Source organism: Microtus pennsylvanicus, chromosome 7 (genome assembly GCF_037038515.1).
Source record: "Microtus pennsylvanicus isolate mMicPen1 chromosome 7, mMicPen1.hap1, whole genome shotgun sequence".
Lineage (NCBI taxonomy): Eukaryota > Metazoa > Chordata > Mammalia > Rodentia > Cricetidae > Microtus > Microtus pennsylvanicus.
This window is the reverse complement of record NC_134585.1, coordinates 118,115,349-118,143,292: the sequence shown is the minus strand read 5'-3', so window position 1 is coordinate 118,143,292 and position 27,944 is coordinate 118,115,349. Positions and strand designations below refer to the sequence as shown.

Sequence of the window (27,944 nt, the reverse complement as noted above, 5' to 3'; positions counted from 1 at the left end):
TGAAAAGCCTTTCATTCATCTATGATTTCTGAAAGCATTTACTTTTTAATATTTTTTTGAGATAGGGTCTTTCTTTGTAGCCTTGAATTCTCAATCCTCCTGCCTCTGCCTCTTGGGTGCTGGTATTACAGACATTACCACTTGCCTGCCTTGAAGTTAAGTTCTTAAGCACAGACTTCAAGGGGATTGGGTCACTGTTTAGAAAGCTTGGTCAGAAGTTCTTCATGCAGTTCTGGGTTAGAGGGAGGTTAATAACCTCAGAGGAATGTTGACTTGGTGCTTAGTATGTTGAGGCAGATGAAGACGAGACATTTGTTTACATTGAGTTTATTCAGCAGGTATTTATTACTCCTGCAATATTGTAGATACCTTGCTAAATGTTGGCCTGGGATAAAATAAATCATGTCCTGTATCCACTGACTTCTTGTGTTGTTAGAGCACTAAAAGAAATAATAGTTTCTCAAAAAAAAAATATCAAAAGAGCCTACCACCACCAAGACAATGAGTTATCAGGTTAGAGAGTTAGAATTTTTATAACCCACAAATATTTCTTATTTGCCTTACAATATTTAAGGAATGAAGAAAATTGGGATCAGATCATACCACTAAACAAGTTGTATCCTGGGACAGAAGCGGGGTGAAGAAAAAAAATGCTTGGGAGTCATTCTTGGGCTTTAGGTGTAGGAAGACTGTTCTGTCTGAGTCACCTGTTGTTTTCAAGAATTCTGGTTTTGGCTTTTCCCAAAAAGATGGAATTAGTGGGTGTAGTGGGCAGTGGGTACCTGGGCACTTTATGAATGAGCCACCTTCTCCAGACCTGGTGAATTTGGTCAGAGGTTGTTCTCCACCCAATTTTTCTTTCTCAACTGGGTCTGTTAACCACAGAGGAATGTTGGCTTGGCGCCAGGTGGTCAGGTCAGAGACATAGTTTCTGCCAAAGTCAAGTCTGAAAGAAAGGATTTTTTTTCAGGTAAACTTACCTAGTACTCATCTATCCTGGAAGGAGAAAAGCATTTCTGATTCTGCCTGTTTCCTGAACTCCTGAAGTTGCTTTTGTGATGAGCCTTTGGGCTCTACTCAGATGTGTAGAATAGTTTGCTGTTTTATTTTCAGTAGTTCTCAGTTTTTACTTTACACTTCCTGTCTACTCAGCCAGCAAGGGACTATTAGTCAACCCTGAACTCCTCTGCTGTGTAGTACTCATTTGTTTAATAAGAGTCTGCTAAGGGCCAGTGTGCCATGTGTGTCAAGTGATTTGTTCTGCTGATACATCAGGAAAGAACACACACAACTTCCTATTTCCCAAAACTTGGCGTATGAAAATCAAGAGAAGTTAGACAGGGAGTGATTAAATTAACTTCAGAGGAAACCCAGGGCATGATGGCATTCAAGATGCTGAGGCAAGAAGACTGCAGAATAAAGCATTGTCTCCAAAAATAAACTAAAACCCTTAATAATAAATATGTTTCAGGAAAGAAATGAACATGGGGCTATGTTAGGAAACATTGCAGGCTGGGGAGCTTTATAGGGCAGCATTCTGCTGCCTCCTTCCTTTCAACTGGTGAAGCAAACTTGACGCTGGGGTGGGTATAGAGCACTTGCGCAGCATATACAAGCCCTAGGTTTAATACCTAGTGCCTCTTTCAAACAAGCAAATAAATAAATAGCGGAGAGAAAGCTTTGTTCATAGTGGTTTGTGGTTATTGTAGGCATTAAGACATTATTGTTAATGAGGAAATTAAGTGTGATTCTTCAAATAATTTTAAACTTCTTTATTTCAAACTTCAACTAGAATGAAGGAACCAGAATAGTTTCCCATTCAGATAAACCTGTTGGAATTGGACTGGGATGGTGTTGTTCTAGGTACTTGAGCCTTGTGTGCTTGTCTCCTTTTCAGGTTCAAGCCTGGATTTTGATCTATGTTCTGCTCACATCCTGCTGCCTGAGAGAACCTGATGATCCCATGACCCTGGACATGGATGCTGTCCTGTCGGATTTTGTCCGTTCTACAGGTGCAGAGCCAGGGCTGGCCCGAGATCTTCTGGAAGGTAAGGAGAGAGTGAGAAAAGAAAGCAAAATGCCATATTTACTAGGAATATTTAAGGTGATCAGAAAAGTATTCTGTATTCCATAGACCTCCATTTAAGTTGCTTCTTATTACCTGCTTGGTGTGCCCAACTAGTTTTAAAATCCAAAATCCCTTCACCTTGTATGTTTTCGAGAGCTTTCTTCATGAGTTTATATTTAGATAATCCAAGAAGAAAGTTAATTAGCTCACTAAAATCATAATCATAAGTAAAAACACTTGATCTTGAGCTCTAGCCTCTGCACACTTGTATGTACACACCACACATATATACCACACACATGCTTTAACCTCTATACACACTTGTATGCACACACCACACACACATAGACTACACGCAGCGCAACAACACACTCAAAATTAAGAAAAAAATTAAAAATGAAATCATCTTCTTATAAAATGTGCAGTGTGCCTAGCATATGCCAGGTACTTGAGATGTATTTTCTCAACTACCATGCTATAACTTTGAAACAGAGGTTCAGTGAAGCTACATAGGATTTGAACCTTTGACAATTTTTTAGAATGTGTCTCTTAATGATTATGTTATAAATTACTTCTTATATGTTATAAACACCCACGTTATATATAAAAAAAAGCTGAGCGTGCTATGAGAGTGAAGATGGAAATCTGGTTCAGCTCTAGAGTTTGGAAGGCCTACCCAGGAGAAGTAGTTACAGACAACCCTAAGAGTAGAGAGAGATGGATGTAATGTAAAGAGAAATAGTGAGAGAGATGAGAGAATGATTGGGAGCTGGTTAGGTGGACAAGAAGCAGAATATGGGGCCTTTGTTGGCCATAGTAAGGGACTTCTATGTTCATTGGAAGTGAAGTTTTTAATAGAATAAGAATAGTTTTTCCAGTTTCAGTGTTCAAGCTATTCCAATAGGATTGCATTGGAAGTGGCCAATGATAAAACCAGCTAAGAATTGCCATAGTTCAGGTGAGAGATAATGGTGACTTAGACCACAGTGTGGGTGAGAGGGAGAGAAGTTGGTGGATTTAGATATAAATTAGTGGCTAGAGAGATAATTCAGTAGTTGAGCATTTGCTGCTCTTACAGAGAACCTGAGTTCAGTTCCCAGTATTCACATAATGGCTCATAGCTTTATGCAACTTCAGTTGGCTTCCTTGAACACCAGGGAAGCATGTGATACACACACATACATGCAGACTAAACATTTATACACATAAAATAAAAAAATAAGTGACTTTTTAAAAAGGTACAATTTAGAAAAGAAATAAAGAACTTTGATGTTGTCTCCTTCTTTCTCACGCTGTTTTTCTTTAAAAGTTAACTCTTTCCAAGGCGTAATGTCACATAATCACAGCACTCAGGAAAGGCAGGCGGATCTCTGTGAATTTGAGACTAGCCTTGTTCTCAAATCAAAACAACAAAACATTAACTTTGGTTGTAGTACAAAGAATAAATTAGAAAAAAGATTAGGAGCAGAGAGACTTAGAAAGTCTTATTAGAGAGTCTCCCTTTCAAAACACCAAAGACTAGGTAAGTATTATGAGGATTTGAGTCAGGGCAGAGACAATAAAAATAGACAAGAAGGAATGGATGTGAGAGATATTTAGACCCTGAGGATTAACTGCGATAGTGAGGGAGAAGAGAGTGTGAGGAGCTGAAACTGAAGGCTTGGGACTTTCAGGGATTGTGATGCTATTACTGATTTAGGGGTCATATGAGGAAGAGAGGGCACACATGTTTTGGGGTGGAGATGGTTGGCATTCCTGACAGTTGGAGATCCTGTTCTTAAAACAGGCTATAAATTAATAGATGAATCGATTTAGGGGAAATACTCTCCATTTATTCAGCAAGTATTTATTGAGTCTCTTCTAGATGCTAGGTATTATTTTGGATGCTTGTGCCAAAGTTCCTGTCCTAATGTTGCAGTAGGATAAACAGTAAACAAGTATGGTAGAGATACACATTGTAAAGTATGTTCTAGGGTATGGAGTGCATTTGGGAAACTGAGCAGAGTGATGGAATGCATGTGATTTTAAACTGGGAAGCCAGCGTAGGACCGACTAAGAATGTGATATTTGAACAGATACTTGAAGTTTACAAAGATTCACATATGTAGATACACTGGAGAAAAGTCTTCTATGCAGTAGAATAGGCAAGAGAGGCCTTGGTGGGAGCAGTCTTGGTGTGGTCTAGGAACAGCAAGGAGACCAGAACAAAGAGTGAAGAAAGAGAGTTGAAGAGTATTAGAATTAAGTCAGCAAGCATGGGTTACAACAGAGACTGTGGCAGCAGTAGTAAATGCGTGTGGGAATCTGCATACAAGATACTGTTGTACGTGCTTTCGACTTGCTTAACCTTCAGAACAGCACTGTGCTTCAGGCACAGCATTGCATGACTTTTTTCTGGGGAAGGATATTTCTATCCATCCCTGATAGAGGGAGCAGATTATAAAAGCCACCTCAACCAAAATTAGCCTGCTGAACCAGAACTTATTGAGGTTACTTTAGGAGCATGGGTAGCATGCCAAGCATGTGGAAAACTGGACAGCTATACCACCAAAAAGTCTGTCTTTGAACCAATTCTTAAATTTTTATATATCCTTGAGCAGAGGAGGGACCTAATGAACGTCATTAATCTCATTACCATCTCCCTACTAAGGGGGAATTAAAAAAAAATTGGTCTTATTTTATGTCTGTGTGTGAGTGCCTGACATGTATGTATACTATGTGCATGCCTAGTATCTAAGAAGGCCAGAAGAGGGTGTCAAATGGCAATGGTCATATCCAACCTGGAAGAAATGGCTACACAGCATGCTAGTATTATTATCTACATTTTCATAAATAAGTAAATTATAGCACAGAGAAAAGGCTAGGAAATAGGAGAGGTCATAGAAAGTCTCAAATAATGGGCAAAGGATTAGTGATGAGCCATTACATAAAGAATTTGAACATAGAGCTAAAATGGTTAGAACGGTGCTTTAGAAAAACAAATCTCATGGGATTTCTTGGGTAGATTGGAGGTGTAGGGTACTCAGTGAGAAGCTAACCCAAGGCTGCAGCAGCTAGAGTGCACAGGTGCAAACAGCCAACATGTATGAAATAATTTAGCTGCAGAAAACTGTGATCGAGTCTTTGAGATAGAGAGCTGTTTGTAAAGCAGGAGCAGTGCAGCTCCTTTTGGTGCTGTGATACCTAGAAACTCTTCACTGGAGAGTTTCACCGTTAGGTGGCTTTCAGACATCCTAGAATCTACCTCAGCTAATGAGCCCGGTGCAAACTAACTGTGACTTTGAACAAGTCATGGTACTTCTGTAAGCTTTGTCTCATTTATCTGTAAAAGGAGTTTCATTTTAGTGACTAAGTCTCTGAAGAGCCCTTTGAGTTTAGAGACAAAGTATCACTATATAGTTTACATAGGAAATAGACAATAAAGAAAATCAGTGCTTCAGATTGAAGAAAATTAAAGTAGTTGGATAAGAAAGTTGATAGAATTGTGGTGTATGTTCTTACTTGGCTCATTTATTTATTTGTTCATCTTTAACTATATCTATCTATCTATCTATCTATCTATCTATCTATCTATCTATCTATCTATCTATCTATCTATCTATCTATCTACTTATCTATCTAATCTGCTTTTTCGAGACAGGGTTTCTCTGTATAGCTTTGGCTGTCCTGTATAGACCAGGCTAGCCTCTCACTCCAAGATCCGCCTGCTTCTGCCTCCCAAGTGCTGGGATTAAAGGCATCTGCCACCACTGCCTGGCATTACTAGGTTTATTTTTGATATGAGGTGTTTTGAAACTGAGTCTGAGGTAGACCAGACTGGCTTTAAATTCTTTGATCCTCCTGTCTCACCCTCTCGAGTTCTAGCATTGTAAGCTTGTGCTGCCATACCTGGCTTGCTTGGTTGTGCTAGGGTGGTTAGAATGGTCTTCCTATGTCTCTCTCCAGTTTCATAATACTCTGGGTCTAAAATGGTATTTCTTTTTTCTATTAGGAAAGAACTGGGATGTGAGTGCTGCCCTCAGTGATTTTGAACAGCTCCGCCAAGTCCATGCTGGGAACCTGTCCCCACCCTTTAGTGGAGGGAGTAGTTGTTCTAAGACCCCTGAAAAAGGGTGTTCTGATAGAGAACCCACTCGCCCTTCTCGACCGATCCTACAGAGACAGGATGACATCGTTCAAGGTATTGCTTGAACTGAGGACAAAGCTTTTGCGTGTGGATTAGGAAGAGTTTGTGTGCTCCTTTAAAGGTGTTTTCATTCCTTAACTCTCTTCCCACCAAATCCAGCTGGTAATTTGTAGCTAGCTATACAATGGGCTGAGACAGTTCTTGCTTGCTTCACATCAACAACTGCATAGCATTAGAGCTCCCATCCCCTGTGATAATCACCCATGTACTTCAAGCTGTACAAATACATAATATTATACTGACACATTTTGCTCATAATGTCACATGGGCTGGGGCATTGCAGGTGCCATGTACTTAAAACATATGAAATGATTTGGGGATGCAGTTTACATTACTGTTTTGCTCTCTGGCATATTAAAATTTGACTGTCTCTGTAAATTTATGATAAATATGAATACTAATAAAAGTTATAGTAAATAATATAGATGTTGGTGATGACACTGTCACTTTCTTTTCTATAATGGAAATCTTTTCTACATCCTCTAAGATGTAGGATTACTAGAGTCATTATTTGGCTAAATCCAACCAAATGAAAGCCCATTTCTCTTACTTGTTCTTCTTCCCACTAGAAAAATGACCCAGTTGCTAAGTGAATGACTCACACTCATGTTGAAAAATGGGAGTCAAAGATGAGGTCATAGGAAAAGGAAAGTCAGGGAAACCCCAACAAGGTTAGGTGAATGTGTTTTTGTACTACTCTAAGTATCTACAAAAATACCATTTTGTATATTCTCCCCTTTGTATTTGGCTTAAGAAAAGAAATACCATGAGGTTCAGAAGTAGCTGGTTAGGTAGTTTTTCCTTGACTGGAAATGGTCAAGTGCTCTTACCTCCTTCATCTGTGGAGAGTTCTCAAAATGGGTTGCATATATTCTAAGGTGACTCCATTTCTCATTGCAGAAAAACGCCTGTCTAGGGGCATCTCCCACGCCAGTTCCAGCATTGTTTCCCTGGCCCGGTCCCATGTCTCCTCCAATGGTGGGGGTGGGGGGAGCAGTGAGCACCCCCTGGAAATGCCCATCTGTGCCTTCCAGCTTCCAGATCTCACTGTGTACAAAGAAGACTTCCGAAGCTTCATAGAGAGGGATCTCATTGAACAGTCCATGCTGGTCGCCTTGGAACAGGCAGGTCAGTGGGTGTTTCCTCTTCAGCGATGTCTCCTCTAGTCTCTGCCTGCAGCCACAGAAAGGGGCCAGTCTTCGTCAGCAACCTCTTTTTTAAGTGTGTTATCTGATAGCTGTCACAGATAGGGGTCAGTCAGATACATGTCCTGAGATAATGAATGAAAATTAGCCAGGTGTGTGGGGAGGGGCAGGAATAAACATTAGATACTTTGGAAAGTTCCTATTTAATAGAAGGGAAACCAGATATATATGTGAAGGGTTTAGTAATTGATGCCCCCAAATCAACACATGAACAAATATGACTGATTATAATTGGCCATGGAGCACCTTTACAAACACAGAGGACCAAGGCTATAGATGATGCACTGAGAGTCACATCTATGACTTTTATTTACGTTTATTTACCTTTACAATTGAGTTCATTTTAAATTAGCATTAAAATTAGTTTGGGTCAGCAAGATAGCTCAGTGGATAAAGACATCTGCCACCAAGGCTTGATGACTTGCTTTTGATCCTTGGGACTCACACTGTGAAGAAGAAAACTGACTCCCACCGGTTGTCTTCTCACTTCCACACAGGTGCTGGGACATGCACACATGTGCCATTGCTTACACACTCACACACTAAGTGTAATTTTTAAAAAATTAGCTACTGTAAAACAGTATGGTAGTTGGCGGTTCTGGGAGGAACTTATGTGTTAGAATATCCTCATGGTGGTTGTGGAAATTGAAAAAGGCCAGGCTTAGTGGTGTGTTCTTTTATTTAATCTCAGCATTCTAGAGACAGAAGAGGCCCATCTGATCTACCTGGTCTACACAGCAAGCTCCAGGCTAGCTATCTCTACCTATTAAGACCTTTCTCAAAAATGGAAAAAGAAATCCCCAAGGGGGCTAGAGATATGGCTCAGAATCCGTTCTTTCAGGGACACAGGTTTTGTTTCAGTACTCACATGTAAGCCTGAAGTTGTCTATAACTCTACTTGCAGGAGAGCCAGTGCCCTCTTCTGACCTCTGAGGGCACCAGGCATTCTTGTGGGACATAGACATACATGCAGATAAAACACTCATACACGTAACTTAAATAAATATTAAAAAAGATTTTCAGTTCTAATGGAAGGAAAATTGGAGATTGGAAGTGGGGACATGGAAAGGGAGTTTTTTCATTTCATATCCATGTATCTTAACTATAACTCTCTTTAGAAGCTAGCAAGTTACCTAGTGAAATTATAAGCCGTTTTACCTTTTGTAAACTTTTAATTGCTCAAGGAAACACAATTTTAAGGGTCGTTTGTAAACTAGCTCCCTCCTGTAAGTCCTGACTTGGCAATTGTGAGATTGCCGTTCACAGTTGAGTCTGATTTACTTGGATGCTTTATGTACTTTTTCTTTTTGATTATAACTTTAATGTCACACCGCATACCTGCAGAGTGCTGAATGATACAGACATATACCATACATAGTTTTTCTTTTGTTTATGATTCAGTTAAGTTGAGCTTTGCTTCCAGTGTATTTACTAGTATTTTTGCCAGAGTGAAGGATTCAAACAAAGTAGCTAACAGTTTCAGTCTGAGCAATATTGACTTTTGGTGCCAGATTAATTCTTTATTGTACATGCTACCTTTAGCATTATTTTATTTTATAATATAATATAATATAATATAATATAATATAATATAATATAATATAATGTTCTCTCTGGTCTCTGTATGCTAGATACCAGAAGTATGTACCTCTCTACCAATTGTGACAAACAGACATATCTTCATACATTGGCTAATGATCCCATGAGACAAAACAGTCCTTCCTTAAGACCACTGATCTAACCAGTCATCCCTATACATTCTAACTGAAAGAAAGACTATATAGAGAATCACAGAGGCTGGACTTAATGTTGTGTTCCTATAATCTCAGCACTAAGGATGCAGAGGCAGATATATCAGTAGTTCAAGGCCCGTCATGTTTCATGAGATCATGTTTCAAAATCATAATAATAAATAATAACAACAACAACAACAGTAATATAGAGCATGCAGTATCTCTATTGGGAGGCTTAGGCAGAAGGGTCATGTGTAACAAGACACCCATCTCAAGGGGAAAAAGAGTAGTTTTATTCCGGGCTGTCTTCTTAATCCACTTCTCTCCTTTTCTCCTATTGTCATGTCTGTAGGGCGTTTGAATTGGTGGGTCAGTGTCGACTCCACCTGTCAGAGGCTGCTTCCTTTAGCAACTACTGGAGATGGGAACTGCCTCCTGCATGCAGCCTCTCTTGGTGAGTCTTAAAAATGGTCCTCCCTCCCCTGTAGAGAGAAAGCAGTTGAGCCAAACATCACGTGCAGGATTACATCTCAGGTCAAGTGAGGGCTCACAGCAGACTTAGAGAGATGGACAAGCCTTGGGTTGGCTTGTTGTCCTTTGAGATGGACAAGCACAGGGCTGGTTTAGGCTCCATTCTGAGCTGAGCTCTAGGAGTAATGAGCATAGTAAGCAAAGTTTGTGTGGTTATATACATGTGTGGTGGCAACATTATACTTGATTATTCTTCTACTTGGTCCTTGTGACATTGACTTTGGACTCACAACTCCGTATATTTGTTCTTAGCTTTGGAAGGGGTCCCCATTTTCTAGCTATTTCATGAGCTCTGATGCTGATGGTCGTGGTGCCATACCAGTCTTACTGGCTGTTGTGTTTGGTTTGTTAGATTTGCTGAGGAGTAAGGGCTTCCTTTCAGGAGTTTGGGGAATGTATTCTATCCTCCCCATCCTTTTTTGAGGCCCTGGGTTTGAGCCCTGTCATCACAAAACAAAGGCTGGATTAGTAAGTGGAGCTGAATTAAGACAGTGTCCTGTGCCTTGCTTTCTCCCCACAGGGATGTGGGGTTTCCATGATAGAGACTTGGTGCTGAGGAAAGCTTTGTATGCACTAATGGAGAAGGGTATCGAGAAGGAAGCATTGAGAAGACGCTGGAGGTGGCAGCAAACACAGCAGAATAAAGAGGTGGGTGAGCTTGAGTGGGAGAACCCTGTTTCCAAAGCCTCCTAGTGCTGGATTGTGTCTTCCTGTGTACTTCTGAAACTCACAGAAAATGCAGGAAATGCCACAGGACAAGTGCCTTCTTATCTACTAAGACCAGCTAATCGAGGCCTGTACCTGCGAGAGAAACCTGTGGTTTCTAACATTGTGCCTTTTACAGATACTCAGTAGTTCTTAGTGGAAAGGTTTTTGTTTTGCTTTGTTGTTTTAATGCGCTATGATAATTTCATAGGATTTTTTTTTTGAGACAGGGTTTCTCTGTAGCTTTGGAGCCTGTGTTGGAACTAGATATTGTAGACCAGGCTGGCCTCAAACTCACAGAGATCTTCCTGCCTCTGCCTCCCGAGTGCTGGGATTAAAGGCGTGCGCCACCACCGCCTGGCTTCAATTTCATAGGATTTTTGTACTTCATTTTGTATTATTAGGCTAGATTATCCATCCATCCATCCATCCATTCATCCATCCATCCATCCATCCATCCATCCATCCATCCATCCATCCATTTGTTGGGGGGCTGCATACATTACTACAATGTGTATGTGGAGGTCAGAGGACAACTTGTGGGAGTTGGTTCTCTCCTTCCACTGTGTGGATTCCAGGGATCAAAACTCAAATCATCAAGCTTGGTGGTAAGTGCCTCTATCTATGGAGTTATCTCACCTGCCCTAGATTAATTTTGAATCCTTCTTCTCTTCCCTTCCTTTTTCCTCCCCTCTCTTCCTTCACCTCCTGTTCTTCCCTTCTCACACTTCTCCTTCTTCCCCCCTCTTTCCTCTTCCCTTTTCTCCTTAGCCAGGCTCTTACTCTGTAACCCAGGCTAGCCTGGGACTCACTACTTAGTCCAGGCTGGCATTGAATTTGCAGCAGTTCTTCTGCCTCAGCTTCCCAATTGCTAGGATATGGGTAAATCACTATTTTCAGCTTCTTCTTAATTCTTAAAAAAAAAAATGTTTATTATATGTGAATGTGTGCATGCCATGCCACACATGTGGAAGTCAGGAGACAACTTGTATGAAACAAATTGCTCCCACAGTGTGGTCTGGAGATTGAACAGGTTTTCAGGGTTGGTAGCAAGTACCCTTAACTGCTTGCCACCTATGTTTTTAATTCTTGTGTAAGTGCTTGAATGTTTTTAATAGTCTACAACTTTGTTCTTCATATACTTAGCTTTGGTTTGATTAAAACATGTAAAAAGATACTTGTTAAGTTGAATTTAAATATTACTGTTCAGAGATTTGGCTGATATTGTGATTACTTTTATATAAGAAATTAATGATGGATTTTTGTTTTGTTTTTTGAGACAGGGATTCTCTATTTAACAACCCTGGCTGTCCTGGAACTTGCTGTGTAGATCTCAATTATGACTATTAAACCTATTATAGTTACTTTAAAGATAGAGTTAGATCTGGAACTGTTTATCCAGGAGAAGCAGAAGTAGCTAAGTTCCTTTCTATGTTTTCTGCTCTTCCTTTGGGGCATGTGTGCATAGACTAGAGGCTAGTGAAGGAGCAATCCTTTCATTCCTTTGGTGGCATAACCAAAGTCTCCCACTGGAAATGTGTCATTCATGATTGTCTTGCTTGAACTTTGATGACTTTATCCCTTACCTTGGGAGCAGGAAGGAGATGACCTGAGATACTTGAGTTTTAAGATACTCATTATTTCCTGTTTCTTCTTATAGTGTGTTGAAATTGATGGTAAAACTTGTTGGGAGCGTCTGCCACCTAGTGGCTGTGTGTATTGAAACAGGAAGCCGAGGGGCTGGAGAGGAGCTCAGCTGTTAAGGGCACTTGCTCTTGTGGAAGAGTTCTGCTGACTCACAGCTGTCCATAACTCCAGTTCCAGGGAAACAGTGCCCTCCTCTGACCTCACTGATCACCAGCAAGCATGTGGTGCACGTACATACATGCAGGCAAAGTACATACATAAAATAATTAATATATATATTTTTTGGGGGGGGGGTTTCGAAACAGGGTTTCTCTGTAGCTTTGGTGCCCGTCCCGGAACTAGCTCTTGTAGACCAGGCTGGCCTCGAACTCCCAGAGATCCGCCTGCCTCTGCCTCCCGAGTGCTGGGATTAAAGGCGTGCGCCACCACCACCCGGCTAATAATTAATATTTTAAAAAAGAAAAGCCAGGCAATGGTGGCGCACATCTTTGATACCAGCACTCAGGAGGCAGAGGCCAGCCTGGTCTACAGGGTAAGTTCCAGGATAGCCAGGGCTATAGAGAAAGCCTGTCTCAGAAAGCCCAGAACCAGCAGAACTAGGTGATAGGGAAAGGAGGAATCAGAGCAGGTCCTCCTGGATGTGTATGAAAATGGCATGAGCATTCCATATATAACTTCTGTATTGTCCTCTTTATTTTCATCTGAAGTCTGTGGTAGTATTTTACAGTTTGCAAATTACTTTGCATTTTTGGGTCTTGAAGTAAGTTGTTTCCTAATTTTCTGAGAAATTGCCACACTGACATCCAAAGGGGCTGTACCAGCTTACACTCCCACTAGCAATGCAGGAGTGTTCCTTTTGTCCCCATCCTCTCCAGCATAAGTTGTCATCAGTGTTTTTGATCTTGGCCATTCTTACAGGTGTAAGATGGGATTTAAGAGTTCTTTTAATCTGCATTTCTCTGGTGGCTGAGGATGTTGAGCATTTCCTTAAATTTCTTTCAGCCATTTTAGATTCATCTGGTGAAATTCAGTTTTAATGCGAAACAAAATATACTGATAAGATAAACTTAATCTCTCAAAATCAAATCATCACATGTCCTAAAGCCTTTTCTTCTGTCCCCCCCCATCAATACGGAGTCTCAATTAGCCCAGTCTGGCCTCCAACTTACTTTGTAGCTGAGAATGACCTTAAACTTCTCATCGTCCTCTGAGTGCCAGGATTGTCCGTAATTATTGGAGTATACCACTATACCCAGTTTATCTGATACTGCAAATAAAAATCAGGGCTTCGTTAATGCTAGGCAAGCACTCTGCCACCTAAGCTGCATTCCCAACCCCTAAAGCCAATGTATCTTTAAGTCATTTGGCTAGATGTTGAGGCATGTCTGTCAGGAGGTTTACTGTGAGTTACCCAGTGAGACCTTGTCTCAAAAAGCAAGAAAACAAAGCAAATTATTTGTATTGCTATACATAATCCTTTAATAAAAATTATAACTTCACTTAGCATGGATTTATTGATTATTGATCATATAATAGGCACTGGGCCGTGTTGCATAAAACATGATTCTTTCTTGTAGAGCACTAGAATAAAATGGACATTTAAAGATATAGAGCAAAACAGACATAGTGTAGTGTCTTGTTTCCTGTTGATTTTTCAGTCTCACTGGTAGCCTCAGTTGGTTTGGCACCCTCAGGGATCTGCCTGTCTCTTCCTCCTGAAGGTGGAGGTGTGCGCCACTACACCTGACTCAGACATGGTGTCTCTAATAGAGTTCTATAGAACAGGTGAGGAGAGATCCACAGGAAGGAGGGACTGTCCTGGGGAAGACTCAGAGGAGAGCTTTGCTATGAAGGGTGAAGAATTGTTCACCAGGCACACTGGGAGTGGTCATTACAGGCAGGAGGAATACCTATGGTAAACAATCAGAGTGGGAGGCAGTGCTCTTCAGGAGCAGCCCTGATAGAGGAGAGACTGTAGCTGGAGACTGTCTCTACCCAGTCCCTCTGGACTGATCCCCACAGCTACTTAGGAAATAATCATTCTGAGGCTTAATAGTAATTATAATTGGCCAATGGCTCAGGCTTCTTACTGACTAGCTCTACATAAAAATTAACCCATTTCTAGTAATCTGTGTATTGCTACCTGCCCCGTGGCTTACTAATAATGTTTTGGCATCTTACTCCTCCAGCAACTGCTGGCATCTCTCTAACTCCATCTTCTTTCTCCCTCTCTCTCTACTTGGATTTCCTGCCTAGCTATATTCTCCTCTGCCATAGGCCAGAGAAGCTTCTTTATTAACCAGTGGTAATAAAATAAAACATATTCACAATATACAGAGGGGCATCCCACATCATCTAATTAAAAAGGAAGGCTTTAACTTTAATATAGTAAAATTACATATAACAAAACAGTTATCAAGCAAGAATTGCAGTTAAAATATTTAGTCTATTTGTATTTGACAAAATTAAATACTCCATCATCTGTTTTATCTTTGTGAGTCTAAAGTTTTATATTTATCTTTTATCTTAACTAAGGAAAACTGTAATTATAACTGTTTAGTCTTCAACTCAATCAAAGACCCCAGAAGGATCTAATATTACCTAATCAAACAGGAAGTGCATTGTAAGCATTTTCCAAAACTCTAGAAATGACAGAGATATCTGACTTCATGGACAGTTGTCCAAAGTTCTTCTGCAATGTTGGGGCCTCCATCTTCAGCCTATAGGCCTCGAGTATCTGGCAGATTTCTCAGTGAAGCAGGAAATTTGAAGGACTGTCCTGCTTATTTTTGCAAAATTCATCAGTCACTTTCTTCTGTGTCTTGTAGAATGTCTGGCAGATCTCTTTTATGAAGCAGGAACCCTGAAGGACTGTCCCACCTTGTCTTGGCAAGTTCAGCAGTCATTTTCCTATGGGTCCTGCATGTTCAATTTATATAGCATATTGTTAAACAGTCTAGTAAAGAGCAGTTTCTTGCCCAAATGTCTTGTCTCGCCACATTGAAAGCAAACTCCATAAGGAGCAGATGTTTCACATCCAAAGAATTCTAAGTTTATTAAAACATTTTAAATGCCATATTCTATAGGTCTTTGAAGTGTTTGAAGATTACCTATCTCTCCATCTCTAGAAAACCTGACTAATGTGACGTTTGACTATGATAGATGACTATTCATTTGTATTTTTTACCTATACATTATATTTTAAATGAACTACATAAACATAATACTTTAAATGAGAATAGGAATATACATGTAGAAATAAAGAAAATTTACCTTAAATTTATACCAGTAAACCAAAATATATACCAATGTAAAGTATTTTGAGGTTAACAGTTGTTTTTGTATTAAAGTAGATTTAATAATCTACCTTTTAAAAAATTGTTTTCATATCATATCCTCCTTTTTTCTCTAGAAAGAGATTGACTATGATCGTTAATAACCAACCCCCTTTAAATGAAAAAAAACATTCATAAATAACATCTTGGGAATTTAGGCGTAGTTTTTTATACTACTTCTGGCTGATTGGGGGTGTTGGTAATCTCATGGGATACTTGAGAAAATTTAGAATACCCTGACTGGGGTATTTTGTGTGGTTGGTCCATCTCAGCCAGCAGCCTGGAAACTGTTTTGGATATTGGATCACCTGGGCCATCACTCCCATTGGAGACTTCTTGGGAGGTCTTGCTCAATCAAACCATGGTAACTTGAAAGAAATCCACAGCCTCTTGTCACCTGTGGAAACAAAAGCACAACGTCTTTTCCCATATTTTGAAGTCAAGATATCTGCATGTTGCTTTAGCTTAGCAGCCCCCACAATCAAATGTCTCTCTGTAGTTAGCTCATTAACAGCCAAAATTTCAAATAAAATGTAATAGTATACATAATCCAGATCCTCTGTGATTTTCTATCTTTTTTTTTGTGGTTTTTTTTTTTTTTTGGTGTACTGAACTCAAAGATTTTCTTTTAAATTCGAGAGACAACAACATGTGGCAACATCAGAAACGGCATCTCTGACCAGACAGTGCTGACAGAGCAGAGTTCATCACCCATGGAAGTATATGGCCATCCGGGTTCAGTCTCTGAGCTGATTGAAGCTCCGCTGCTTGGTGATTTTCCATCTTTATGTGGTTTATTTTTCTTTATATTATTTTTTACTGTCTCTTTAAAGACTTTAATTTTATTATTTTATTTTTTTTTCGAGACAGGGTTTCTCTGTGGCTTTGGAGCCTGTCCTAGAACTAGCTCTTGTAGACCAGGCTGGCCTCGAACTCACAGAGATCCGCCTGTCTCTGCCTCCCGAGTGCTGGGATTAAAGGCATGTGCCACCACCACCCGGCTTTTAATTTTATTTTTTAAAATTATAACTGTCCCCATTTTCTTTCTTTCTTAAGCCTGTGTACATTGTTTAAACATGTTGTGACCTACTTAGAGGGTTTTTTTTTTCTTTCTTTCCCTGAATCTGTTTTTATTGTGTATCTGTAATCATTTTCTGACCTGGAGAATTTTTAAAATACTAAGCAGGCATGGCTAGGATCAACATGACAGCTTAGACTGTTGGCTCTGCCCTATTGGCTTTCCAACATGGCGGAGGTAAGGTCACCGCCAGTTCTGGGAGCCATGGTCACCGCCCGTGGGAAGCAGCAGGTCCATGTCACCATCAGGCAGCCTGTAGCATGCTGGCCATAAACATTTTGTCTGTATGAGTAAAAGCTAATTTCACCATGCAGTGCTCTCCGTGGCTTGGAGACACCTTTGTGTACTGTGGTGGGAATCTGCCATGCTGTGTTCCAGTCTGAATGCTGTGCTGTCTCTGCACCATGGCCTGCATGAGAGACACAAAGTCTATGCGTTTCAAACCCCCCCCCCCCCAAGCTTTCTCAGGTCTTATGTGGAAACTTGAGAGTTCCACGTTGGTACAACAAATATAGTTTTCCTTGTTAACAAATTCAGAAAAGAAACTTACAAATGAGGTGTTAAGTATATAAGGTTGAAAGATATAAAAAGATAACTTTGGGTTGGTAATACAAGTTAGGATAGATAGTGAATTAGGTACAACCATTTGGACTCACCAAGATAGGATAGTTATGGAGTATTTTCTCTCAAAATGTCAATTGCTAATGGATCAGACATTGTTGTTATTGCCTGTATATATTGTATATAGTTATTATACTTATTGTATATAGTTTTTCTTATATTAGTTATAACCTTTTTTATTTTAGACAAAAAAGAGGAAATATGGTGATATTTTGTTTGTGCACTAACAAATAAAGCTTGCTTGAAGATCAGAGGACAACGCTAGCCACTAGTTAACCACAGAGGTCTGGAGGTCTGTACAGACAGACAGGAAGTGTTATGGCTGGACAGAGAGAGGAGTATAACGTGGGAGGGGACAGGAGCTTGGCCTTTTTTGGCTGAGGAGTTAGCAAAGTAAGTGTTGGCTGTGGTTTGCTCCTTTGTTTCTCTGATCTTTCAACATTTGCCCCATATCTGACTCTGGGTTTTGATTATTAAGACCAATTAGACTTCATGCAACAGAAGACCCGTGCAGAGAAGAGGCGGGTACAGGAGGTAGGCTTTGTATACCACGGGCAGTAAAGATTCTTAGAATGCCTTCTCAGGAAACAAGGCATTAGATTTTGATCACTGGGGGTAATGCAGTAGCCTAATAAGAATGGATCTGAAGAATTCAGAAAAGCAGAGAGCGCCGCATTGCACGGCGTGCTTAGTAAGTGTTGACAGAGGCATGCAGGTGTGAGGTGAGTGAAGGAAGAGGAACCTCAGCCAACTCTCTGGGTCTTAGTCTGGGTATCTGGGTGATAGTTGGTACTGTTCAATAGGTAGAAATATCGGAAGAAGGGCTGGAGAAGATGGCTCAGCCGTTAAGAGCACTGACTGCTCTTCCAGAGGACCTGGGTTCAATTCCCAGCACCCACATGGCAGCTCACAACTGTCTGAAAATGTAAGGCCAGCCTCAATATACAGCTAATTCAATGACAATACAAAAGATTCTGCTTCAGAAAGAAATGAGATAGGGCATGGTGACGTGCCTATAGTCCCAGCATTGCAGAGGCCGAGGCAAGCCAGCTTGGTCTACATAGGGAGTTCCAGGACAGCCAGAACTATACAGTGAGACCTTGTCTCAAAACCAGCCAACCGATTTTTATGGGTCTTGACTCTGAAAAGGAGAAGAAATTTGCCTCTGTGTAAGTGTAAACCAAGTGCTCAGAGAATAGAGAGTGGATGTCATGCTGGGAGGGTTGGGATGGCTATTGCCTTTCGAACCTAACCTCTGCTTGCCCGGTGTGCCTTCATTACTGTACGATTTCTTTCATAGTCAGGACTGGTGTATACTGAAGATGAATGGCAGAAGGAATGGAATGAGTTGATCAAGCTTGCCTCAAGTGAACCCAGAATGCATCTAGGTACCAATGGAACCAGTGGTGGTGGGTAAGTGTTTGCAATACTCCAGGCCAGGAGTGTGGGAATACAGTGGTAGGTAGACATGCAGGAGCTGCAAGAGCCACACAGGAGATGGAGTTGATCCAGCCAGTGAATAGGTGAAGCTAAGTAATAACAAGAACACATGTTATAAACTTTAGTTAAGCTGCCGAGTAGATGGAGGTCTCTCCTATGACGTGTCTGCTGTGTGGATTGTGGTGGTCAGGAAAGCAGGATGGAGCTGTGAGTTTATGTACTGGATCTTGGTACTAGAGAGACATGGGAGTTGAATATTAAGGGTGAGTATTAAGAGATGGGGATCACTTCCAGATTGTTGAATGTTTATTTATTTTGTATGTGTGTGCGTGGGTGGAGGAGTGGTGAGTGCTTACGTGCGTCACAGCACAGAGGTCAGAACACAGTACCAGGAGCCAGCACTTTCCACTGTCTGCAGTGTGAGTCTCAGAGATTGAATTAGGTCATTAGGCATGATGGCAAGCTCCTTTATCCTTGTCACCAGCCCCTTACTTCCAGACTGGTAACACCATTTGAACCCCATGCCTTTTTCTTGGACTTCCTGATTGGTAAAGTGGGAGTAGATTCAACCATGTGCCCCAACATAATCTGCAGGGCATTCCTTCCCCTCTCTTTGGAGCTGGTCTCACGACTCTTGTTTCTTCTTCTCCCTTCTGCTGTGCCTCCTCCATTCTCATCTCCTGTAACTGCAGAGTGGAGAGTTCAGAGGAGCCAGTATATGAGAGCCTAGAGGAATTCCATGTCTTTGTTCTTGCTCATGTGCTCAAGAGGCCTATAGTGGTCGTGGCAGACACCATGCTGAGGGACTCCGGCGGGGAAGGTGAGTCAGCCGGCCAGTCCTGTCATTCTACCTCCAGACTGTCCTGTTTACAGAGACTTTGGCTGGACAGAACGGAAAGACAGACAAGGAGATATACAGACCTTTGGGGTGGGTGGGGGCTTAAAATAGTGGAAAATCCTTAAGAGATTCAAATGAAAGCTGTTGGGATTAATTGGGATGGGTGCTCAATTCAAATATGGGATTGAGGGGCTAGAGAGATGACTCCACAGTTACGAGCTTGAACTGCTTGTGGGGACCCACTTTGGGCATCTCCAGGGGACCTAGCATTCACTACAGTTGTGTGCATGCCCCCACATAGACACACAGGAAGTGGGGTAGAGAGACAACTGCACAAGGGCCTAACCTTAGTGACAACCTCCGTGGTTTCCTGCAGCATTTGCCCCTATTCCATTTGGAGGGATCTATCTCCCCTTGGAGGTCCCAGCCAGCCAGTGTCACCGATCTCCTCTGGTGCTCGCCTATGACCAGGCCCACTTTTCTGCGCTTGTGTCGATGGAGCAGAAGGACAGTGCCAGGGAACAAGGTGAGGGTCCGGTTCTGTCTTGGTTTTGCTCTGTGTTATTTTTACTCAAAAGTGAAAATAGTGGCTAAGAAGGAGGAAACAAGTCCAGACGGTGCCAGCTTTTGCTTTTTAAACCAAGCTATACAATATTGCCAAGAGTTTTTAGCTTTAAAAAGTGGGGGTGGTTTGGTGAAAAGGTGTGTCTGTCCCTGTTCTGGAGTAAAGGTCTGTTCTAAGGTACCAGCCTTCTAAAGCCTACATTGCTGCACCTGTCTGCAGAAAGTAGTCTGGTGCTCTGGCAGAAGTCCAGGAGATTAATAGGCTAAATTGTGTACTGAGTGGTGAGGGGAAGTCCTTCGGTGAGGGGAATGTACTTCACTTCTAAGGGTTGAGGGTGGATGAAATACAGTCTGTCACAGGCCTACATATGAGTCATTGAAGTCAATGCGTGTTCATTTGCCTTCTGTGCTTCCCAGAAAGACTTCTTGACATGTGTTTTTCCCTCCCTAGCTGTGATCCCGCTCACAGATTCAGAGCATAAGCTGCTGCCCCTGCACTTTGCTGTGGACCCAGGAAAAGGCTGGGAGTGGGGCAAAGATGACAATGACAATGTCCGATTGGCCAGGTGAGGCGAGTTTAGCCTTTCCGTATGCATTGTAGCTGCGCTCTCTTCCACGTGCAGTGGCCATGTACAACGCTAGGACAGTCACATCCTTGGTCTGGGCTTACTGGGAAGGGGGAGAGACGGAAGGCAGGCCGGGCATTGGTTCACTGGGCTTTTGCAGATGCTTTTTCTTCCTTTTCTTAGAGCAGGACAAATGTTCCTGCTGATACATCCCAGAATCCTCAAACAGTGCTCAGAAAAGCAAGACACCCAAATTCCATTTGATTCTCCTCCCCACTTCGGTTTTTTTGAGACACGGTTTCTCTGTAGCTTTGGAACCTGTCCTGGAACTAGCTCTGTAGACCAGGCTGGCTTCAAACCCACAGAGATCCGCCTGCCTCTGCCTCCCAAGTGCTGGGTTTAAGGCAGGTGCCACCACTGCCCAGCTAATTCCTTTTGATTCTAAGCCAAAGCAGAGGAATTTTAAACAAGTGACCAAAATAGTCTGCTCCTAAATTTCTTTTTGGTGTTTAGATAGCAAGGAAGATGTATTCTTTCTCATCTGCTTCTCAAAGCTGCCTCATTGTGGTCTGGTAGCATCTTCTCCCACTTCCCTCCACACCTGCAGAGATGTGGCTGTAAACACAGGTCCCTTACATCTTACCCAGTGCCTCCCTTTGGGAGCTGCCTGAGAGGGTTTGATTTTAATTTCTAGTACTTTAAAAAAAAATAAAGATTTATTTATTTATTCTGTGTACAGTATTCTCAGTATTCTGCCTGCATGCCAGAAGAGGGCACCAGATCTCATTACAGATGGTTGTGAGCCACCATGTGGTTGCTGGGAATTGAACTCAGAACCTTTGGAAGATCAGGCAGTCTTAACTGCTGAGCCATCTCTCCAGCCCCCAAGTCTAGTACTTAAAAAAAAAAGTTCTTAGAACTGAGCATTGTGGGTGGGCCATATCCCACATGGCACTCAGGAGGTTGAGGCAGGGGAATCACTGCAAGTTCAAGGCCAGCCCAGACTACATGAGTCCCTTCCGTTAAAACAAAAGGAAAACCAAAAGCTATAGTCCTCACTTGATTGTCAGAATCTGCCAAATGATGTCACAGCAGTGACAATGACTGCTGTCTGGTATCTGGACACTGTTGAGTCTTTTCCAAAGGACTGCTTGCCTTTGAAGTAATAGCTGTTTAATTTTCTTCCCTCCTTTTCACAGTATAATTCTGTCCCTGGAGGTCAAATTACATCTGCTGCATAGCTATATGAATGTGAAGTGGATCCCACTGTCATCTGATGCACAGGTGAAGGCTGCTCCCACCCATAGCCCTTTGTGTCCTCACTGTCAGTGACAGGAAGAACAAGGAGAGCCCATGAGCTCAGTTAGAAATCTGTTGTAGTACAGTTGATGATGACGTCAGAGCATGCCCTCCTCCTCTCTGTCTTCAGTCACTCTCTACTTCCTTATTTACTTTACTCTTTGACTCCGTGGAGATTGAACCCAGGACCTCTACCTGCTGGTGTGTGCTTCACCACTGGCTCCAGACTCTGCTTCCTAATACTAACCTACACTCCTTAAGAAACCTTTCTTCTTTTTCCTCTAAATAACTTGAGATTGTCATTTCTGTGTCCTGCCCCTCACTCCTTGGATAGATCTTTTTTGGGCACCAGAAAGAGAGCCAAAGATTCCTGGTCACAAGTTCAGGAGCAGAGGCAAAGCTGTGAACTCCGCAGATGGAATCTACAAAAGCAGTGCTCAGGCCTGGGCGTTTGTGCTTAGTTAAGGCTTCCTTGAAACGAATTCTGAACAGAATTGGACATAGACAGACTTGTAATAATGAGCATACTGGTATCTGCAAAAAAATTTCCAGCTAGGCAAAGTAGCAGATACCCTTATTCCCGGTGTTTTGGGAAACTGAGGCAAGGGGATTATGAGTTCTAGGCTACTCTGGATGGTGTAACAAGACCCCACCTCAAATGAAAGAAAGAAGTAAAGAGAGAAGAAGGAAGGGAGGAAGGAAGGAAGGGAGGGAGGGAGGAAGGGAGGAAAGGAAGGAAGGAAGGAAGGAAAAAAAGGAAGGAAGGAAAAGAAGGAAGGAAGGAAAAGAAGGAAGGAAAGGAAGAGAAAAGGAAGAGAGGAAAAGAAGGAAGGAAGAAAACGCCCCTGCTCACCCAGAGGCCCTGCATTACAGTGCCTCACTGCTGTGAAACACTCAGGTTCCCTCTTGAATCTCCTCATTACAGAAGGAGATCAGACTTCAGTGAGTGATGGAAAGTTAGATAGTAGATAAATTTCTTTTCTTGGCCCATGACCATCTGGCTGAAGCCAGAAAAGGACAGTGGCTTCTTGAGTGAACTTTGTCATACTAGTAACCTTCTCTGGAGCTAGACAGATGGGGTTCATGGTGCACTTGCCACCTGTTCTAGTTTGCTACCTGTTGCTGTGGTAAAGATCATGACCAAAGAGTTGATGCGGGGAAGAAAGAGTTTATTTGATGTATGTGTTCTGATAGCACTCCAGCATTGTTGTAAGGCAGGGCAGGAACATAGAGGCAGGCACTGAAGCGGAGGTCATGGAGGAATGCTGTTTACTAGCCTGCTCTCCTGACTTCTCTTACACAACCCAAGACTACTACTCAGAAGCAGTACCACCCACCATGAGCTGGGCCCTCCAACATCAGTCACTAATCAAGAAAAGGCTCCTCAGACTTGCCAGCTTGCCAGAATGATGGGGGCAGCTCTTTAACTAACATTCCTTCTTCCTGGATGACCCTAACTAATATCAGAGTGATAAAGGCACTAATCAGGATAGTACCCTTTTTTGTGTATGGCCAATAGCAGAGGTGACAGGGAGCCTTGTAAACTGTTAGTTTCCGTGCCTGTGGGAACTTACCCACACCAACCAGTGAGGTAACTGTCAATGGTGCTCTCTGTTACAGGCTCCTCTGGCCCAGCCAGAGTCCCCCACAGCCTCAGCTGGAGACGAGCCCAGATCCACTCCTGAGTCTGGAGAATCAGACAAGGAGTCAGTTGGCAGCAGTTCTACTGGCAATGAGGGCAGCAGACGGAAGGAGAAGTCGAAGCGAGACCGGGAGAAGGACAAGAAGAGAGCAGATTCTGTGGCTAACAAACTGGGCAGCTTTGGCAAGACCTTGGGCAGCAAGCTTAAGAAGAACATGGGGGGCCTGATGCATAGCAAGGGCCCCAAGCCTGGAGGACTGGGGAGTGGGTCTGGAATAAGCAGTGGTACCGAGACACTAGAGAAGAAGAAGAAGAACAACTCATTGAAGAGCTGGAAGGGTGGCAAGGAGGATGCAGCTGGGGATGGGCCTGTGTCAGAGAAACCCTCGTCTGAGTCTGCTGGCAATGGAGGGAGCAAGTATAGCCAGGAAGTGATGCAAAGCTTGAGCATTATGAGGATTGCAATGCAAGGGGAGGGCAAATTTATTTTTGTTGGAACTTTGAAGATGGGCCACCGGCACCAATATCAGGAGGAGATGATCCAGCGCTACCTTGCAGATGCTGAGGAGAGATTCCTGGCAGAACAGAAGCAGAAGGAAGCTGAGAGGAAGATCATGAATGGAGGGTTAGTTAGTGGGCCTCCTCCAGCCAAAAAGCCAGAGCCAGATGGTGGGGAGGTCCCGCCCAGTGACCCCCCAGCAGAGTCGAAGGCACTGGCATTCTCTGCTGGTTACCCTGGGGGCTTTACTATCCCGCGACCTTCTGGGGGTGGAGTCCACTGCCAGGAGCCCCGCCGGCAGTTGGCAGGGGGCCCATGTGTAGGTGGCCTTCCACCATATGCCACCTTTCCCAGACAGTACCCTCCTGGGCGACCCTACCCCCACCAGGACAACATCCCATCTCTGGAGCCAGGCAAAGATGGAGTTCACAGGGGTGCCTTGTTACCACCCCAGTTCCGTGTGGCTGATTCCTATAGCAATGGCTACAGAGAGCCCCCTGAGCCAGATGGATGGGCTGGAGGTCCCCGGGGCATTCCCCCAACCCAGACCAAATGCAAACAACCGAACTGCAGCTTCTATGGACACCCTGAGACAAACAACTTCTGCTCTTGCTGTTACAGGGAAGAACTGAGGAGGGGGGAACTGCTGGCGCATAGGTTCTGAATGGGTGGGACCTGGCGGGAAGGGGCTAAACAAAGAAAAGTTAAGCTCATCTCTGGCTCATCAAGACCCGGCCCCTGTGTGGATGGGGCAAGTGCAGAGTGTTTGTGGGAGCTGGAGCGCTGGCAGGCTGGCGAGAGCAGGACAGGGCTAGTCCTACCTCAAGGGCTGTACTACTCTTTCGCAGTTTGGCTTGAGACTGCAAGACAGAAGGGGAAGACTATCTCATAACCTCTTGCCCTATTCCAGGGCCCAAGGGAAAGTGGGGAAATAATTGGTGTGTGTGGGTGGGAGGTGGGTGGACATCTTGGGGGAGGAACCTGGAAAGAAGGCTTTCGGTCAGTTAAGGAAAAATAGACCAAAGTTCATTGACTTTAGAAAAAAAGCACATGGTGATGGAGTTGGGAGCATAGGGTGAACCTGAGAACAAGTTTGATCCTGGTCTGAATTAGGTAGATGTCAGGCATGTGTGCTTGGCCTACTTAGAAAGGGTATCTAAATCCCAGTGAGTGGAAATAGGAACCTTCAAGGGGGATTCTTTGCCTCGTAAGTGTTATGTTCTTCTAGATAGTCATCTGTCATCCGTTCTAGTTTTAGGGGAGATTGTCTATTGCCCCCATCTTTTCCTCATCCATTTTGAGGACTAAGCTCAGCTAAGTTAAGAAGTTGTGATTTAAAAAAAAAAAAAAGTTTTTATTTTAAAAGCAAGTCCCTTTAGGGGGAGAGGAGGGTGGTAAGAGCAGCCTTGTGTGTGGGCTTCTCTTGAGGTGGGTGGGTACAGAGGAATCTATTTTTAACTACTTAGCAATAACTATATGTGGGGTTTGAGTGCACTGAGGAAGGTGGAGGAAGGCCAGACTCTCGGCCAGACTGTTTGAAACAATACCAAAACCCTATACGGAGTTCTCGTCCTCTGCGGCTGCCTTTCTAGAGAAAGCAGCTTAGTGTACTAATTTTTTAAAGAAAAAGAAATAAGATCCTGACAAAAAAAGAATTAAAAATTACTTACTCCCTATCCCCATTTAAGCGATTTTTTTTTCTCCTTCCTGTCTATTGCTGGAGAATGAATTTAACATCCTGGCTTCTTTTGTTAAGCCATAGCTGACCTTAATCTATGGTTAGTTTATTAAAATAATAAAAATACTTTGTAAGAAGAATATTTTTGATATTAGGGCTGGTATTGAAGTGTGGGAAGGGGCCTTTTATAAAGGTAGCTAGAGAAATATATTTTAGTGAACCGTAGCCACAGGCCCAGATTAGCCCAGTGAGCGGATCTGCCTTTGGATTTCTCCCTTTTCCTGAGCCAACCCTGTTCTCCAGAGGGGTGGAGTGGCCCCAGTGGTGAGAGCGCCCTTGCAGTTTGCACAAAGCACAAGTCTGGACAGCTTATGCTCTGACCAGAGCCATTTCTAAGAGCTTTAAACCAGAAGACTATCTTTCACCAATTGTCCTTCTTCCTTATATTTTTTTTTCTGGGGGAAAAATCATCTATGCAATTGTGTACACTTGTGGCTGCATATGAAGAAGAGGTGTGTCCGGAGTGTTAACTGGACTGTGTTCTGGGCTTTGATTTCTTTGCTGAGTGAGGGATGTCATCACCCACTAATGGAATGTAATTCTCACATTTGATCTAAGTCACAAATGGCTCTGTGTGTGTGTGTGTGTGTGTGTGTCTGTGTGTGTGTGTGTGTGGGCGCGCGCGCATGCGTGCATGCTTGAGGAACCCTTTTCTACATGTTTCTTCTGCCTAGTTAGGAAAATGGTCACACACCTCGCCTTGATAACGAAGCTAGTCAAAAATTTCTCAGTGAAATTATTTAGTTTTTCCCCTCCAAAAATTTGAAAGTCACTCACTTCCATATCTACCATATCTGTTGATTTAATAATTTCCTATCATTATTTTTAGGCAATTTTTTGTTTGTTTCTTTGATACTTAGTCCTGGCTGGCCAGCCTGGTACTTGCTATATAGACCAGGCTAGCCTTCAATGCATAGCCATCCTCCTGCCTCAGTCTTCTGAATTGTAGGATCTAGGCATGAGCCACCACGCCCAGGTTTCTTTAAGCTGGAACCTAATATAGGACAAGCATTTCTGACTGGTGTATAATTTAAAGGTCTATTCAAAAATTGAGGGGTTTTTGTTTTTTTGTTTTTTGATAGGGTCCTACTCTGTAGCCTAGGCTGGCCTCAAATGTATGACCCTCTTGCTTCAGCTTCCCAAGTGCTGGGGTCACACCGTCAAGTATAGAAACATAATATAAAACCCAGATTGACCAAAACATCAAAATCTTGGGATATAACAGGAATTGGTGTTAAGGTAAAGAAGTGAGCCCTGAACTGAACAACTATGAGGACAAATCCTATTTAAATTTTGATACGTTCATAAAGTTTGTTCTTTTTAAACATTTTTTGATTTTTTAAAAAATATTGCATCAAGATAGTATTTATCTTGATTCCTGGGTTTTAAGCTCTCCTTCAGTTTTTCTCCCAAGGTGAATGAATGCCTGTGCCTTGTTCTCATCCCTTTAGACTTGTCCCGGTTCCTGGAGGTTGAATGACACTGGTGAAGCCTTCACCAGATGAGCCTCTCCCTTCTGACACTACAGACACCATGGTGTGCACTGCTCAGTCATTCTCCCATACCTGCATAGATGCCTGCCTAAGTGGATAGCAACACAGAGCCTGGCAGGGGTTTTCCTATCAAGTAAAACAGGGGAGTTGCTCTCCTTGGACTGCTGTGTTTGGACTTGATCTGTTATTAGATTGTATTTACCACTCTTGTTTTTAAAAACTGAGGACAAATGAAGAGAAACAGAAACCTTGTATCATGTTTGTTTTTATTCATATGGTACCCAATCTTAATTGTTTGCCTTTCCAAAGCAAAAATAAAAGGAAGTTCCAGGGAAAGGGAAGGGTGTTCTAAGATGGTGTGGAAAAAATGGGTGTTAGGCCCTTTAACTTCTTGTTAAATCTGTTTCAATTGGGAGGATGGCACCAAAAGGCCTCTCCGTTCTCTGAAACATTCTTTTTTAAAATAAGGAGTGGTGGACTTTATTTTTCATTCTTTTTGGGGGTGAAGGAGGGGTTGAGTAGGGTGGAGTTAATAATGTCTAGAAAACAAAACCGATACGGACCGGCCTGTCTTTTGGGATAGATAAGCCCATGCAATTGCTGTGGTGGGGAAAAGGGAGGGAGGGCCATGTGGGGGCTTTCAAGTGAGTAGAACCTCCCTTGTTTAGGAGGTCACATGAGTGATGGAAGGCAGACCCTGTATCCTTAGATGAGGCATGGCCTCATCTCTCAGGCTTCCATTTAAGTGCAATTATT

At 42.6% G+C, this 27,944-nt stretch overlaps 1 protein-coding gene across 2 annotated transcripts in view; it reads left to right on the top strand.

Annotated features, from left to right (window-relative positions):
* Positions 1-27,440, top strand: part of Otud7b (OTU deubiquitinase 7B) — a 56,496-nt gene extending 29,056 nt beyond the window's left edge. The window contains exons 2-12 of one of the 2 annotated variants that reach the window (XM_075978100.1): positions 1,898-2,048; positions 6,060-6,248; positions 7,155-7,382; positions 9,545-9,646; positions 10,244-10,371; positions 18,410-18,522; positions 19,242-19,369; positions 19,764-19,913; positions 20,403-20,517; positions 21,717-21,801; positions 23,437-27,440. In XM_075978100.1, the coding sequence (XP_075834215.1) occupies positions 1,964-2,048; positions 6,060-6,248; positions 7,155-7,382; positions 9,545-9,646; positions 10,244-10,371; positions 18,410-18,522; positions 19,242-19,369; positions 19,764-19,913; positions 20,403-20,517; positions 21,717-21,801; positions 23,437-24,621 (2,508 nt within the window). In that variant the 5' untranslated portion in view covers positions 1,898-1,963 and the 3' untranslated portion in view covers positions 24,622-27,440. The remainder of the gene's footprint in view (positions 1-1,897; positions 2,049-6,059; positions 6,249-7,154; positions 7,383-9,544; positions 9,647-10,243; positions 10,372-18,409; positions 18,523-19,241; positions 19,370-19,763; positions 19,914-20,402; positions 20,518-21,716; positions 21,802-23,436) is intronic. The other variant, XM_075978101.1, reaches the window with a different exon arrangement.
* The last annotated feature ends 504 nt before the right edge of the window (positions 27,441-27,944 follow it).